Consider the following 17,738-nt stretch of genomic DNA (forward strand, 5'->3'; position numbering starts at 1 on the left):
CCCTGTGTGGACATATTTAGCTTGGTTTATACCTGCCATATACCGATTTAGATTAACATAACACAGAGACTTAAATCAACATCAACTGGATTTAGCACCAGTTTGAACTAAATCAGTTTAAAATCACACCTTACTTTAAGGCTAGGTACAGACATTCAAAAAGACCAAGGCGGAGTCAATCTGAGTTAATGACGTTTTCTGTAAGCAGTGTAGTTTAGATTGATAATGAACAGAAAGCACATTTGCCCTTAAGTGGAAGGGGAGGCAAATCGTAGACCAGGTTCTGCCATTTTTAAACCAGTCTATGCGTGCCGAACTTCTGTTTTGTTACGGATATAGACTGGCTTCCGATAACTTGTACCAGTAAAGGTATTTTGTTTGTACCTAACCTAAATGTAACTATGGTATAGAGAAGGCCTCAGAAACAAGCATAAGGAATGAAACAGGAAAGGCATCCTTCGCATATCTTGCGCCAGCTGCTGCAGAGCTGCAGAGACTTCAGAAGTGCATTGCTTCAGATGCTGGCACATGCCACATGTTTGTCTAGTACCTAATGCACCTCCCAGTGGCCTTCCAGGGAAACTGCTCACTTTTGACAGCACCAATCCATTGCAGTGAAGTGGAGTAGTGAGAAAGTGATGGGGAGGTTTGGTAAATTCTGTCTGATCAGAATTATTAGAATCAGTGAATGGGCTTGGAGACCAGACACTTAAACAGTTAAAAATATTGGTAATTGCAATACGCAGTGGTAAAGAATTCCTTTGGATTTTAAGCATTTTGATTTCCTGGGCCTTAAATTGGAAAATAAGCTATAATTGAAGTAACCTTAATTATACACAGCAGGCAAGATTCTCTAATTGATTTATGAATTAGCTTCCATATCATTGGTGTATCTGCATTCCTTAGCTGATCAAATAGTTCTTTATGCATATAATGGGGAATATAAATTACCTCTGTGCATGAGGAAGGATAACGCTTAGTCCTGGAATAATCTGAGCAGACACATTAAGCGCTTGTCTCTTAGAAATTCATCCCACATCCATCTGTGCTCATTAAATCACCAAATTGCTCCAAAGCACCAAATTATTTTTTTTAAAACAAATTACAGTTTTGAAACTGCTTGTTCATTTCACATCTGGCAATGGAAGGACTTGCGTTCAGTATCTCAAAACCCTGTATTTTGCTTGTTTGCATTTTTCTGCATTTCATCCCCACAGTAGGACCAATTCTTTTAAAAAGAAGAAGAAAAAAAGATTAGATAAACAGATTCAGATGCTTGATGAAATTTATTTAAAAAAAAAACTGCAAAGCATTTCAGTGCACTTAGCTGTACTTGGCTTCTAATCTCACAACGCCCATCTGTGCACATACAGACGCCGAGAAAGATTGGAAAGAGTAGCACATTCCTTAATATTTACAACCTTCCAAATGGGGCTTTTGCAGGCAGCAGGGCCATGATACTTCTTCCATGTAGGCTGCCTTTCTAACTCCTTGAGTCCCCTGTCTGCACACTACTGATCAAAACCAAGCTCTTGACATTTACACTGCTCACCATATTAGAGGTGCATCAAAGGACTCTAATTGCTTGCAGCTTTGAGGGTCACACACTAAAGAGGAATTATGTGTTCTTCTGAATGGCAAGGCAGCCTTTCGTGCACATAAATTGCATCAGGTCAGAGAGGAAGGTGATTCAAGGTCAAGCTCATCACAAGATTTTCTAATTTTCATGTTCCTAATTTCCTTCTCTTGCCATATGTAGGTAAAGGAGAAAGGAGAGTTAGTTTTAACATTGCTTCACTTATGTATTTGGGTGTGGCTAACAGTGGTTTGGTTGCAATGGAAGGGCCCTGGTTCTCTCATGTCTTTCAATGGATGTTAAGTCAATTTGCTAAAGAGGAGGAGTTAGCCATGCTAATCTAAAGTTAGGCAAAAGACAGGGCAGGGTACCACCTTAGGGCATCTTTACTGGGGCTCTGGGGCAGGGGCAGATGGGGGGGCTTTAATTAGAGTGGCTTTTTGCAGGCAAGAGTCAGGATTGATCATGTGAATCAGGCATGCCTCAGCAGCAGGAGCTCTGCTGCAGGGCAGGGCAGGGCAGCCTGACCGCCTGAGCGTCTGCATGATGGCACGAGGTGGAGAGAACCCTGACAGGGAGGTATGAAGGAGAGCCAGGGTGGCGCAGAATTTATGTTATAGCCAGGAGGCTTATTTTGTGTTACAGCCGGTTGGCTTATGGCTTTATGTTTTCTGTTTGGTTGTTTGTGTAATACTGGAGGACCAGGTGAGGCTGTAGGGGTTGGAGGAGGCCTCATAGGAGCTACCCAGTAGAGTGGGGGTTCCTGGCACCAGAGGGGGTGCCGCGTTTGGGGTTTGTGCCGACCCCGGCCCCAGTGGGGCAGAGTCGTGCAACGCGAGACGGGCCCCAGTGTGGGCATGAGCACGAGTAGAGCCCTAGGGAGGGGCGTGCAAGCCAGAAGCCCAGTGAGGGCACAACATTCAGGGGGCACTGACCCCAGTCCCACGAAAGGGGTCTTGAGGGCCAGGCATGGCTATGGCCACCTGAGCCCCGACCGCGGGAAGCACGGGAGACGAAACCCAGTGCGGGCATCGCGATCACGGGAGACGAAGCCCCAGTGCGGGCAACCCGGTTGCGGGAGGTGCGGGAGACGAAGCCCAGTGTGGGCAACGTGAGCACAGGGAACACAAAACAGGCCCCTGTGGGGGTGAGCGTGTGGGGAGTGTGGGACGGCCCCAGTAAGGGCGAGTGCTCTGAGGTGAGCACAGTAAGATGCCCGGTGAGGGCAAGTATAGAAATAAGGAGCCCGATGAGGGCGAGCATACGAATAGAGCCCTGTGAGGGCAAGTACAAGATTAGAGAGCCCGGTGAGGGCGAGCGTATGACTAGAGGCCGGTGAGGGCAAGTACAAGACTAGAGAGCCCAGTGAGGGCAAGCGTACGACTAGAGCCCGGTGAGGGCAAGTACAAGATTAGAGAGCAAGAGCATAGACGGGATAATGTCCAGAACAACTGAGAGGCTTGGGGTGTGGTATTAGGGGTGGAAGGAGCCACGCGACGCCCATAGGGTTGGGGCACCAGAATCTATGTGGTATAGAGCAGGGACCAGAAGGGTAAGAGCACTGGTTCCAAGGGGTCAAGTAAAGGCAGCCTCCCATTGATATTATAGAACCATCAAAGTTGTGGCGGGCAAGAACGAGGGTGCTAAACAGGCAACTTGGCACAGTAGGGGCACCAGGAGAAATCACAGCCACTCTTAGGGTCCTGCGCCGTGACAATGTGAATCAGGCATTAGATCCCATCACACCTTTACCTGCATGTGTAGAGGGGCCCATAGAGCCTTCAAACAAAATATTACCATGACAGTAGTTCAAGACAGGATAAGTACGGTGTATGACTTCTAAAATATACATTTCATTCAGCCATCATGTGAGTTCATTAGGGGTGTTCTCCACAAATGTCTGCTTCATTCAAAGCTGAGGTCCTTATTCAGGAAAGCACTTACACACATGCTTATGGATTTCTTGGTTTAATTTCCCTGTATTTACATTTATTTTTTTGTTCAAAGAGAAGGCATGTAAATGGTAAAGCAATTTTAACAATGACTCGAACATGTTCTAACCTAAGCACATGAACAAATCCCTGTTACATTTCCCTGCATAGATACTTACCTGGATTAAAATGCCACCTCTAAAATTTAAAATGAGCTACTCAGCAAAATGTGATTTCCAGCAGGGAGTGTTCAGGATCCAGGTGAGGCCCACAGCTGACTTGTTTGAGGTTACTTACTAATTCAGTGATTGTAACAGGAAAGCAGCTAGGTGGCTTCAGGCTTTTAATGTTTGAAGAAACGTCTTAAGTCTCTAAAGTCTTCCATCTAAATTATGCAGCAGTCAGACTGAACTTTTAACCAACAGTATGGGCCTAAATGGAATAAATTGTTTATTTCCACTTGGTAAGGGTTGTCATATACGAAAGGCTTGGTATACCCAGTACAAACATGATCTACTTGTGCTTATTCCTTCTATGAAATTTTGGTAGGTGAGCTCTCTTGCTTTCTTAGACCATAATGTGTTTATACTGCATGCAAAAACTACATTAAGAGAATATTAAGGGTGCAAAATCAAGCACTCAGAAGTTACCAAATATCAGAATTAAGGTTGCATAATTAGCCCCTTGTGCATTATTATACCGTCTTTAATCACGGTTGCGTATACTTTCTTTTTTCCACAAGACCCCTGGTTCATCCAGGGTGTAGCTAGTCAGTATTTTATTCAGCATGTGGCCTAAGGCCGTATTTACTCCTTGTTCAGCACATGGTCTCAGGCCTTATTTCATGCCAACTTTCAAAGTCCTTTTCTGAAGATGGAATCACTAATTACCACATGGGCTTTTTCTATGGCACTCAACACTGTAGTGTCACAACCATTAATTGCTTTATTTTCACCTGGGCCCCATGAGTTGACAAGGTGGTAATAATTCTCCATTGTTAAAATGAGGATTAGCTGGAAAGAAGTGTCAGTTTACTTTGTTGCCCAGTTTGAAATGCTTTTGACATGATTTTTCAGAATGCATAGTATTATACAGCACTGGAAATATTCAAGGTCTAGTTCTCATTAACTTCAGTTAGAGCTGTTTGTGCTCAGCATTTATGTGAGTCAAACTGAGCATCCACAAAATGAGGAATACCCAATTAATGGCCATCTGTGAAAAATGTGCTTTAAATGAGTTACCCAGCATTACATGTCAACTGTGGGGCAGGGCAGGATTAGACTTCAGGCAGTCTTCTACAGCTTTAATCACGAGACTCTCCTTTCTCATCTCCAGCATCCTATTTTCCCCATGTTAACTCCCACTCCTAGTCTCTTTCCCTGAACTCATCTCATCCAACCTTAATGTCTCTCCTTCCTGCATCCTTTCCAGCTCCTTATCCAAGTCTCCCGGCTTCCTGGCTCTTCATCCCAGTCTTTTGGCCCAGTCAGTCCCAGTCTCCCTCTCCCTAGATCTTCATCTGACCTTAATCTGATCTCATCACCTTGTCATGTGGCTCCCAAACTATGATTTCATAGATTTCATAGACATTAGGGCTAGAAGGGACCTTGGAAGATCATCGAGTCCAGCCCCCTGCCCAAAGGGCAGGAAGTCAGCTGGGGTCATAGGATCCCAGCAAGATAAGCATCCAATTTACTCTCGAAGGTGTTCAATGTAGGTGCTTGAACCACCTCCACTGGCAGACTGTTCCAGACCTTGGGGGCTCGGACAGTAAAGAAATTCTTCCTTATGTCCAGCCTGAAACGGTCTTGCAGGAGTTTGTGACCGTTCGACCTCGTCATCCCTTGGGGCGCTCTGGTGAACAAACGTTCCCCCAGACCCTGGTGGTCACCCCTGATAAACTTATAGGTGGCCATCAGATCACCCCTGAGCCTGCGCTTTTCCAGGCTAAAGAGTCCTGTGGCTCTCAGCCTGTCATCGTAAGATCTGTTTTCCTGACCTCTGATCATGCGCGTGGCTCTCCTCTGGACTCTCTCAAGCTTCTCCACATCCTTTTTGAATTGTGGAGCCCAAAACTAGACGCAGTACTCCAGCTGCAGCCTCACCAAGGCCGAGTACAAGGGGAGAACGACGTCCCAGGATTTGCTCGAGAAGCATCTATGGATGCAAGCCAGCGTTTTGGTCGCTTTACTAGCCGCAGCATCGCATTGCAGGCTCATGTTCATCTTGTGGTCAATGATGACCCCCAAGTCTCTTTCTTCTGTAGTGCTAGCCAACGTAGCACTGCCGAGCCTATAAGGATGCTTCAGGTTTTTCCTCCCAAGGTGGAGAACCTTGCATTTTTCGGTGTTAAACACCATCAGGTTCTCATCCACCCATTTGCTGAGCCTGTCCAGGTCAGCCTGGATTGCCCGCCTGTCTTCTGGTGTGGATGCTTTGCCCCAAAGTTTGGTGTCATTGGCAAACTTGGCCAGTCTGCTCCTGACTCCAATGTCCACATCATTAATGAAGATGTTGAAGAATATTGGTCCAAGAACAGAGAGGACCCCACTGATCAAAGGACACCATGATGAGTGACTTCCATCAATCACTTCCATCCTCTGGGTCCGACCACGGAGCCAGTTTCCCAGCCAGCGGATCGTGGTGGAGCCAAGGCGACAACTGGCCAGTTTTGCCAAGAGGTGATCATAGGATACCAGATCAAAGGCTTTTCTGAAGTCAAGATATATGACATCAATCTCTTCTCCCTTGTCCAGGTGTTAGGTCATCTGGTCGTAGAAGGAAATGAGGTTGATCAAGCAAGACCTATCTGCAACAAACCTGTGCTGGCTATCCCTTAGGATGTTGGCCTTGGCCAGTCCATTAAGGATGGCCTGTTTAATAACCTTTTCTAAGATCTTCCCCAGGATAGAAGTCAGGCTAATGGGCCTGTAGTTAGCCGGATCCACTTTCTTCCCTTTCTTGAAGATAGGCACCATGTTGGCCTTCTTCCAGTCTTCAGGCACTACACCAGAGTGCCAGGACTTCTTAAAGATTTATGCCAGGGGCTGAGCTATGATGTTCGCCAGCTCCTTGAGTACCCTGGGGTGTAGATTGTCAGGGCCAGCTGACTTGAAGGTATCCAGCTGCTCAAGGTGTTCCTTCACGAGGTCAGCATTAATGGAGGGCAGGGGATCTCCCTCACCCAGACCTCCCTGTCCCGTAGTGGTCATGGGCGTCCCATGGGACTGATGAAAGACCGATGCAAAGTACTCATTTAATAGGTTGGCTTTTTCCTGGGTGTCAGTTGTCCCATCTGGTTCAGCAGAGGTCCAATGTTGCCCTTGCTTTTCCTCTAGCTCCTCACATATCTGAAAAAGGACTTTTTATTGTCCTTGATGCTCAAAGCTAGTTGGAGTTCAGTTGCAGCCTTGGGTTTCCTGGTTTGCTCCCTGCAGGACCAGACCAGTGCAGAATAATCCTCCTTGGAGGTGAATCCCATCCTCCATCCTTTGTAGGCCTTTCTTTTTAGCCTGATAAGGTCTCTCTGTCCTTTCCCAGGTGGTATCACCATCTCCTTCCTGGCTCAGAGTCTTGGTCTTCTAGTCCAGAGGTTCCCAACCACTGGGCTGCGAAGGGTTGGCTGCCGGGTCATAACACAACCCCCCCGCTCAGCCCCCCCATCTGTCTGCCTGGGTGAGCAGCTTCCACCACTGGCAATCACGTGTGGGGTTAAAGGTGGGCAGCGGGGCAGTCCTGGTAGGAGGCATCCAGCTCCATGTGCCCTATCCCATGCTGGTCAGCAGTATAAAAAAGGTTGGGAACCACTGTTCTAATCCAGCAGATCTCTCTCTCCTTTCCTTCCTAGTTACCAATTCAGTCTGAATCTGGCCCCTATCTGCTTCCTAATCAGTGTTCCCCGACCTCACAGCAGCTGGTGTCCAGCCTCCTTACTCCAATCTACTCCTTTCCCTCCCCCCTCCAATTCTGGCTTTTTTTCCTTCTGCTTTTTCCTCCTCCACTTTTGCAAGGGTGCCATTGAGATTTCTTGCTTTCAGTGCTGGTGCTCAGTTAGGAACAGTAGGTTCAGGAATAGTCCAGCATTACCCTGTACAAGTGGGCTGGAGGCAGGTGTGTGGAGATGCCATGTATATAGTGTGGTCCCAGGTAGAAGCCATGAGATGCTGGAGCATGCTCAGTGCAGATAGCATCATTAGTGCTTTCAGATCTGAATCTCTAGCATGTGCAGTCTGAGAGTTTTCGAAAGGCATGCATGATGCCTAAATGTGGCTGACTTTGCAACAGAGCAGATAAAGAGACATCCCTGAAACAAAAGCTATGTTTTGGCTCCAGAGAACTGGGGGGTATAGGAGCTTTTGAAAGAAAAGTTCACTAGATTTTTTCTAATGCAACAAATGAACATGTTTTCCCCTATCCTAGGTACTGGAAACCTCAGAGCCACTTGGGCTAAAATTTTCCAAACAATTTGAGCCTGAGGCAGTCATCTGGCATGAAAAAAATCAGCCCACATGGTAAAAGCTTGGCAAGGTTATAAGCAAGTGAGAGTAGTGTCTTACTTAATAATGGATAGCACCACCAGTCCCTCTTTAGTGCTAGAAAACTCAATATTAGAGGTGCAATATGACACTGATAATTCCAAGATTTTTGACAAGCCCAGCAGATTTGAAGAGAGCCTACTGCTTTCATAACACTGTTCAGATGAGAGAGGAAGGAGAGGAAAGGAGAGAAGTGCAAACTGAGACAGAAGTAGGAAAGACTGCCCTATAGGGAGAAAAGGAAAAATATCGGGAAGGAGAAGGAAGAGCTTTTATATTTAAAAAATGCTATGTTTTTATTACCGCCCTGAGGAAAACTAGACTAAAATGCCATCTGGAGGTTTCCAATGGCATCACAAGGTTTGACTGGTCTAATTTATCATGTCTAGAAGCAGTTCCAGGTGGTCTTTTACTCTGTATATTAGAACCTCAGTAATTCTCATTTCCCTCATCTGCAAATCCAGCAATCTCAGAGGTGGGGGAAATGCAGCCTCAGGAAAGATTATATAGCTGACATGGACCTGAAGTTTTTTATTTCTGAGTTCCCCATTGCTTTTATCAATGTATGTTTGCTGTTGTACTATGATACACTAACATTAAAATACATATTAATTAAAAGATGCATTCTGTGATGTAGGAACCTGGTTTTATTTTATAAATCTTTAAGGAAAACCCCGAAGAAATTAGCTGTACCAATATATGATTGCTGGGCTTGGAGGGACGTATCACACACAATAAAACCTCGCTTGCTAATATGAAATATATATTAATTAGCAATTGGCCATTAGTGAGATTCTACTTGGTTTTTAAAAGGAGGGTCTTAAGGTACAGAACTAGAAGTCAGGAATACTCTGTCACAGACTGTTCGTGCTAACCTACACAAATTATGGCACATTTCTGTAACTCAGTTTCCTCATCTGTAAAATGGGGAAAATAATACCTCTCTGATTTTTCAAGACCACAGTGAGACTTGTTTCTGTATATGCAGAAACTCGGGAAACAGAACTGCAAAATGATGTTATTACAGCTGTGAGATCTGAAATTTGGCATCATCTTTGCTAAAAATTGTTCCAGTCTGATAATTTAATTAATCAACATTGAAGCAGAGCATTTGAAATAATGTGTGTGCTCATTTGCATAATGGTGGTAATTGGCAAAGCCTCACAAGAGAAATTTAGCAGTTCTGCAAATGACAGTATGATAGACTGTTTCCCTGCAGCCAGCAGGCAGTGCACATTTCAACCTATATCATTTGCTTTTCCACATAGGAAACAAGTGACAACTAGATTTACTGGCCAAGGGGAAGAGATGACCAACTAATTTTTGATGCTGCTTGAACACAGATTTAGATTCTACCTGACTATGTTGCCAGTCAAGACAATAAGATTTTAACCAGGTATTTTAGAGCAGAGCACCCACTTCTGGATGGAGCCGAACATGTTTACAGCTAACAGGATCCTTGGCCGTGCTAAAGCACAAAGCTCCTGTAGCCAAATCTGGCAGTTTCGCTGTCACATATTTTGAGTCTGTAGCTTCACAACAGGAGCCAGCAGGGATCCAAGCAGTGGTTGCAATGAAAATTAGCTACTGTCATTCAGTTTCAGAGAGGTCCTTGATGTGGTACCAACCCACTGGGAATCAATTGAGAGAACTTATGGTAATGTTGCACCATGAGATTTTCAAGTGCACATTTAATTTAGCTGTAAGGCACGTAATTATTTTAAATAAATACTTGACTGTGAAAAACATTAATTGGGTATTAATGACCATACAGCAATGGTAAATGTATTAAATCATTCAGAGCAATGTTTTGAATGATCAATTGGTGTTTCTTTAACTATCTTACTGTATTCATTTCTTTGCAATTAGTGAGACAGGTATTGATTATTAAATAAATGCCAACTGATTAGTGAAACTGCACATGGTGAGGAGGATCAGCTGTGTATTACGTATGTTTTATTCTCAATTCTGCACATCAGTCAGCAAAAGATATGCAAGATCCATGATTTCCATAGGACTGCATCTAGGAATATGCCTTAAGGCATGTTTATATTACCTCCTGGCTGCGCCCAACCTAGCTACCAAGAAATAAGGCTCACCCGTTCATTTCACCCTTTGCATGTGCTCAAGCCCAGCAAAATAGTGGGAAGGAGGGATTAGCAGTAGCATTCCTCCAGGGGATGGACCAGGTGACCCTTGAGGTCCCTTCCCACCCTGTGATTCTGTGACAAGATGGGGTCCTGCATGGGTGCTCTAGTACTGCTCTCAGATGCATGAGACAGGGAATGGACTCAAAGCTTCTTTGAGCCATCTACTCTACCTTAACTACTGAGTTTGGGCAAGTGCAGAGAGGGAGCAAATGGAGTAGGTCTTATTTCTCAGCTGCGGTCCCAGGCTCAACAGAGAGGCAGTACCAGCAACCTCCACTTAACGCAGTTTCGGTTAGTGCTATTTCACTACAGTGCTCATTTAAAAATCATACCCAATTCCACTGAGCGCCCAGCTAGTTTTTCTATATTGCTCAGTGGAATCGGTGAGTTTTGGCAGGTGGGTGGGGAGAAGCAGAAGTGGTGGTAGCAGTGAGAAGCGGGGAGGGGCAGGCATGAATGCAGGGCCTGTGCCAGTGCCTGGGCCAAGGCTAGCAGGGGCCCAGCGTGGGGCAGCAAGAGTGTGGGGCCTGGCCTGGCATCTGGTGCTGGAGCAGGTGGAGGGGTGCGAAGAAGCAGTGAGAAGTGGTCAGGGCCAGCAGGGGCCCACACCCAGGCTGGGGCAGCAGAAGCACAAGTGCCTGCAGTCAGGACCGGCGGCTCGCGCTCAGGGCAAGGCAGCAGGGCATATGGGGCTGGAGTGGCTGGTGGATGGGCAGAGGCGTGGGGAGAGGCAGCAGCAGCTGCAAGAAGTGGCGGTAACCAATTATTGCTATTTACATTAATTCCTATGAGGAAATGGATTTCGCTTAGCACTCAGTTTTTCCAGATCCAATTAAGAGCGCTAAGTGGGGGTTGCCTGTATAGGTATGGCCTATAAGCAGCAAAAATAGTCACAGGCTTTCCCTCCCCACACTTAAAAAAGCTTAGAAGCTGACTACCTGGACTGTTCTGTTACTTGTTAACTATTTGGGACAGCGCAGCCTTTTTGTCTGTGTTGCTCCTGACAACCCCAATGTCATTTTCAGAAAAAGTCCCGTGCAAGATGCAGCAAAGGAGAAGACGAGTGTGACAAGGGCAGGGGCAGTGCTAGAAAAAAACAGACACATGATAAGGAGCTACTGCCATTATTTAATAGCAACAATTAGCAGCTCCTTTGTGCTCCCATGCCTTAGCTTTGTGAGCAAAATATTTTGAAGTCCTGAGCAGGGCTGAGCAAAAATTTTCCAGTGAAACCAAACTATGCTGGAAAGTGTGGCTATCCCGGATCCAAAATGTTCCATGAAAATAGAATGTGTCAGTGTTTGTGGAAAGGACTTTTTTCAAGATTTCCAGTTCATGGGATATTGAGGGGGGGAAATAGAATTGCTCAGATTCTACGCAAAACCAAACTTTTAGAAGCATGTACATTTCTCATGGGCTCAGAGTCCCCAAATCAGAGCAGAAAATCAGTTTGGTTTCTCTCTATGAGCAATTTCCCTCCCATGCACCAAAGATGGCCTTGGGTATATACCACAGTTACAGCTGCAGAGGATAAACTAATCTTGGAGGGCCACATCGCCCCTCTCACATCACCTCTAGCTAGCCCATCACATCTTGAAAAATAAATTTCAGGGATCCAGCCCAAAACTAGCAGTTTCTAGCTGGGAGCATCCTAGATCTAACTATCCAACACTAAGAATCAGCCTGACCCCCCTTTCCTGGTGGTTAAAACTCTCAGGTCTCCCGTAAGTGCCAAGCAACCCTACCCATGCAAGTCCCACATCATGAGGGGTTATGTTCATTTCACAACTCTTGGTGAAGAACCCACGTGTTCTTTCTTCACTAGGTGCATTATCTATACAGCCAGCTCTGAGACCAGTTCTTTCACCCTAAAAGAACCAGGAATAGGTTTAAAACTAGGGTTGCTGAAAAACTTCAAAGAAAATACAGTAGGTGAAAACTGAAACTTGTTGTATGCTAAAAAACAGTTTCCCTCCCAGCAGTAGCCACTTGTACAGTAAGACAAAATGACTGTACAATACCATGGGAGCTGGGTGAATTAATTTTAGCAAAAACTTACATGATGAATATGCAGCTTGGAGAGCACTGGTCTTACAGGTGAGATAGGCTATCCCCCACCCCTGCTTTGCTTGCAGTGTGCGTAGCATAGGAGCGAGTGAGAGGCTTGTTTCTCAGCCATAGTCTGAGGGTTACCACAAAGGAGGTGTCATAGTTTCCACTTAATGGAAACTATGACACCTTCCCTTAGAGGGGCCTTAGTTCAGGACCTCCAGACTTGGTTCCTCTGAGACCTGAACTTCTAGAGCTTGGCTTCCTCTGATTTGATCTCTTTCTGGCCCTGTGATACCTTCATTCCTTTCTACCTGTAAATCGAGCATCAGCAGGAATCAGACACTTGCCTTAAAAATTACTAACATGGGTTTGAATCCCCTTAGGCTGAAGAGCATCTAGAACCCAGGTGCCCCCTTTCCTGGCTGAGTGCTCAGTTGTGTAGTAGGTGGGCAGCTGCACTACCCCCAGTATCTAGTCATCAGAGGAGGTCTAGGCACTCAGGACCATGCGTGTGCGGACATGAAGCTCCGAGAAGGGGCGGAAGTTCAGAGACACCCTTGTGCTCACTGTTTCTTCTTTGCTGTGTGCCTCCTGGCTCAGTGCCAAGTTCCCCTTTGAATGTTTTCACTGCTCCACATTCATTGTGTTGAGATCCTCAGCACCAAACTCCCTGTCCATCCGGATCACCTTCTAGGGGCAGAGTGTATACTTTTTAGCAGTGCCAAAACCTAAAATGGTGGCACTTACAAAGGAAATCTGGATCTGACCTCTACGTGTTTTGTCTATATTGATTTTTCTATTATAAACCGGGGGCAAGTCAAGTGGAGTGGCTAGAGGGGGGAAAGAATGGGGTGTATGGCAGATTAAACAATGAATCTGAGCTACAGATGTGGTACAGCCATGAAAACAGCAAATGCAACCCTAGGATGCATCTAGCAAAGTATCTGCAGTAGAGAGAAAGAAGGCTTAGTGCCATTGAACAAGGCCATGGTGAGATCTCATCTGCACTGCTGTGTGCAGTTCTGCGCACCCAGGCTCAAACTGGACGCAGAGAAGGGCTACTAGAACTACCCAGGGGAATGGAGAGCCAATCTTAGAGGAGAGGAGACTTCAATTTGGTTTGTTTTATGTAGCAAAGTGAAGGCCAACAAAGAACCTGAATTGCAGCAGCAGAACTAGGGATTTCAGCTCCCTGGGCAGAGATGCCAAAGAGCAGGTCAGGGGAGTTGCCAAGCCCCAGAGAGTTTTCCTGACCATTAGCTCAGGATGGACTCTCGAGGAGTCGGCTGCTGCTGCCACAGTGCAGGCTCCCAGTCCTATTCGTGGCACCTCCTCTGACTCGCCACCTACTTGCCTTCTCCCAGTTACATTGCTGCCTGATTGCTTTCAGTAAGTACCCCAGGGGGATAAATACCAGAGGGTGGGGAAGTGCTGCCTAAGCTAAAATATTGACACAAGAACAAATGGGTATAACCTGCCTGTGCATGGCTAGAATGAGACGATGGTTTCTCACTCTCAGAGAAATAAGGTGGATCAGCCTTCCAGGTGCAATAGTAGTGGACAAGAAACTGAATTAAGATGGAGCTTGATATGAGTATGAATGGGCTTATCTGCCGGGACTGAAGGAGGCCGGTCTCTGTCAAGCCCAAATAATGTTTAAGGGTTTTTGTTTGGCACAGGGCTGGGGGGAAGGGGGGTGTTTTCTGGTGACCCCGGTTTGGCCACTAAACCAACAAATTGATTATTTGCACAGCTCTGAGACGTACAAGGCCACTCCATACAGTGATTAGGAAGAGACAAGCATCCTTTTTAAACTGCTGGGAAAGTTTAGGTCTCAGAGATGGAAATGGAGATGGAGATGGAGATGGAGATGGAGTTTTGCAAGGCATTTGAGGCAAACTCAGTTTGCAGTCCTCTGAAACGTGCTGTGCTGTCATGAGAGTAGGACCGACTTCACGCAGATCCCAGTAGCATCCTGCCCACGTGAGGGAATACTAGATCAGACCATTGGATTTGTGTGTGAAACAGTCTTCCTTTCTGTTTTTACAGGTATCGTGTTGTGGTACCATACCCACCTCAAAGCGAAGCAGAAATTGAACTGAAAGAAGGTGACATTGTGTTTGTGCACAAGAAAAGAGAGGACGGCTGGTATAAAGGGACATTACAGCGAAATGGCAGGACGGGCCTCTTCCCCGGAAGCTTTGTAGAGAGCTTCTGAGGACACGCTTTTACTCATTGCCACTCTCTGAACTGAAGGCTTTTTCAGGGGAAATTCCATAGCACAAAAAGAGACAGCCAAGGAAGACCTGACTGATATCCACTGCCATTTCTATTTCCAAAGACTCCCCAGCCGTCCCGTCTACAGCTCTGGAGGCACAGTACTCTGCTGTGCTTCCAAAACCATATCTGGTGCATACAGTGGTATGTTGAAGTAGTGCCTTCCACCTGGAATTACAGACTGAGAGGATGCACATTTGGACTGTATCTAACCTGAACTCTACCTGTTCCCCTTTGTGTAAATTATAGAGAAAATATCTTTAAAAAAAGAGAAAAAAGTGAAAGTTGTTTTATTGCTGTAACTTATTTGTCAGAGCTGCAGTGTTCTTATTACTGGCCTATGCAAGATGGATTTGAAAGTTTAAGGAGGGGTGGTAGGAAGCTCATGGAACTGGGATTTTATTTTTCCAGGAGAGATAAGGGAAAGTACAGAAAACCCAGCTAAAGAATTGGGCAGTATCCTGCAAGGAAGAATGAGGAGTCCAAAACATTAGTGTCATGCTGTTGATATACCTCAAAAATGTGTTGCATAAAAGCGTCAGTCAAGAAAGTGTGTTAGTGACTAGAGTTTCATAGCATCTGAAGCACCAGTGACATGTACTGGGAACACGCCTGAGGAAGTATGGCTCCACCATTCAATTGTGGTTCTCTGAGCAGAATCCCTTTTACCTGTCTTCTGCCTTTATTATATACAGCATGGTTATTTGTCCTTCAGTATCACTTCCAATTGCTTTTTTTTGTACGACATACTTTTTACTGTAAGAATTGTTATCCTTTATATCTGTGTATATTCCTAATAGAGCAGACATTTTCTCTTTTTCATAACATCTGGTGCTACTTTTTTTATTAGGAAAAGTTTGGTTTGGCTCAACGGCGAGGCTGCAGCAGGTTTCACATTTGACATAGGAATCTGAAATGTATCTAAAGCACGTTTCAGCAAGTTCAAAGTGTTTGCTAGCGTTACATAAAGCAAGAGAGAAAATCAGGTTCAGCAGCAATGGGCATATACTTGACTGTGTGTAACAAGCTTCCTCTCACAGATGTAGTTTCTAAAGCACAATACTCTGTCTAGACAGTGCTAAGTATTCAAGAATTGGGAGCATTTCCAGGAGGAGTAATTTTAATTGACTTTTAAGGCAATAAAAAGAACACTGCAGATTCCAGCAAGCACAGGAATAGTGGAATTTTCCTCTGTCATTGCATCACAGAGATGAGAGCTGAGCTGAAAAGGCTGTAATGATCATGATCAAAGTGTGATTTCTTACTGTAGAAATGTACAGTTCTTGATGCTGTTCAGTTTGCAAACGTGGTGAAGCTACAATACAAAATGAATCGGGCAATATAAGCTTCCATCCTACCAGGGACTTCAAAGTGCAATAACTATAAAGCAAGTTTATCCTGTTATTCATATTAAGCAAGAAGAGAAAAAAAATCCAGAAATGTAATTATGAGAGTATTTTTTAAAATGCAATTATGCATAAACCAAGTTCTGATAAAGGAATATTCTTAACTGTGGCAGTATCTTGCCTTTCACAAGTGGCAAGCTGATTGCCAAGGCCAACAAGCACAAGTTAGGGGGCAGTTCTCTGGACATGATCTTATTGAAATAGATAATTGACATTCTTTTCTTACCAGTATTTCACATGAGGAAGATGTCTTTTGTTGTTTTTCAAGATGTGTATACTAGCACATATCACAATATGTCTAAATGAATGTTCATGTTTAAGTTCCATTCTGTGACACTGTTCTCCAGTAAAATTAAGTTCCTTTTGCTGTCATATGTAATGAACAGATTCCAGAAACACAGACTGTGGCTAAGTGTAGCACCTTCAGAACATGGAGACATTTTCAATTTTTTTTTTTGGAGAGGGCGGGTTGGGGGGAAGGGAGGCATAATTTTTCCCCCCATTTTTAATATTATATCATTTGTTAATAGTCCCAGTTATAGAAAATCAGCTGCTAAAATGTTTGACTATTGTTGGGAGAAGGTTGCCTTTTTGTAACCAATAGAAGATTAACAATTTTTGTTCTGCCAAAGACTGACTTAAGAACAAAGAACTATCTGACCAGTTATTTGGTCCAAATCAGTGTTGCACAAGTCACTAGAGAGTTAGCAAGCTAGCCACGTCAAAAATGTGTTCTGTAAAGTCTCTGGATGAATACTGTCAGAAGGAGAGAGATTTTTGCTGAAACTATAATGATTAAATCCATGTTCAAATCTGGTTCCAAGACTGCATTTACTATGCTCAGAAAAATGAAACAGGAAGATGCCTTGGTTACTGCATATTGTATTCAGCCAGCTCTAAAATACTTCCAGATTTCCACCTTCTAATGCTTAAATTGTATGACACAAAAGCTAGTATGCAGGGAAATAAAGGACTCATGTCTGTGTCATGAAATCAGTGTTTCTAAATGTATTTTGGAGTGAGGACAATAATGATGATAAAAATAGATAATGAGAGTTAAAATATTCCTTTTGGTCATACCTCCTCCAAGAAATATTTTTTTGGTGTTTAAAAGTTTGGAAACCAGCTGTTTCTTACTCCTGTTTATTGCTTATTATAACAGTTTGGGTTATTGAGTAATCTTCGTGGTCAAATCCGTTCCATGCCAGGAGTACGAGTGCAGAACATCAGACTGATCAGCATTAAAGAAAGTGACCCAGTGCCATGACTGTGGAAAAGGATTGACTCCTACTGTGGTCCATTTTCTAACTACATACAAAGGAAAGAGAGAGGGAAGTAGGGGAGTGCGAGTACATTTCCTACAATAGAAAAAAAAAGCAAAAGAATCCCTCTGGCAGCCCCATTTTGTATAATGCCAGGGTCGCTATTCTAGAAATGGGTTCAGCTAATTGAACAGTTCCTTCGTACTTTGCACAGCTCAGAAAGTGGTTTTGTGATACATGAATGTTAACGTGATTTAGGAAATGTTGGCGCTTATGAGTACAAATGAATTACAATGACTGTGTTTCTGATCCTTTAAATAAAATAAATATCAAGGTAACTTAACTGAGGTTTCTGTTATTTAGATGGTTAAGTGATTAAATAAAATACCTGATCTGCAGGTTGCAACAAAAAAGAATCACAGAATCATAGAAAAGTAGAGTTGGAAGAGACATCAGGAGATCACCTAGTCCAACCCTCTCCCCAAGATCTCTAGCCAGACCATCGTACACAAGTGCTTGTCTAACCTGTCTCTAAAACTGTACCAGTAA

General features: G+C 44.4%; 1 protein-coding gene across 2 annotated transcripts in view; it reads left to right on the plus strand.

Annotated features, from left to right (window-relative positions):
• The window catches only part of SH3RF3 (SH3 domain containing ring finger 3), a 381,928-nt gene extending 364,402 nt beyond the window's left edge, over window positions 1-17,526 (plus strand). For both annotated transcript variants that reach the window (XM_090021443.1, XM_090021453.1), the window contains one exon: window positions 14,294-17,526. In XM_090021443.1, the coding sequence (XP_089877569.1) occupies window positions 14,294-14,462 (169 nt within the window). In that variant the 3' untranslated portion in view covers window positions 14,463-17,526. The remainder of the gene's footprint in view (window positions 1-14,293) is intronic.
• The last annotated feature ends 212 nt before the right edge of the window (window positions 17,527-17,738 follow it).

The sequence above is a fragment of the Crocodylus siamensis genome, chromosome 1 (genome assembly GCF_052110815.1).
Source record: "Crocodylus siamensis isolate JL-2025a chromosome 1, ASM5211081v1, whole genome shotgun sequence".
Taxonomy (NCBI): domain Eukaryota; kingdom Metazoa; phylum Chordata; order Crocodylia; family Crocodylidae; genus Crocodylus; species Crocodylus siamensis.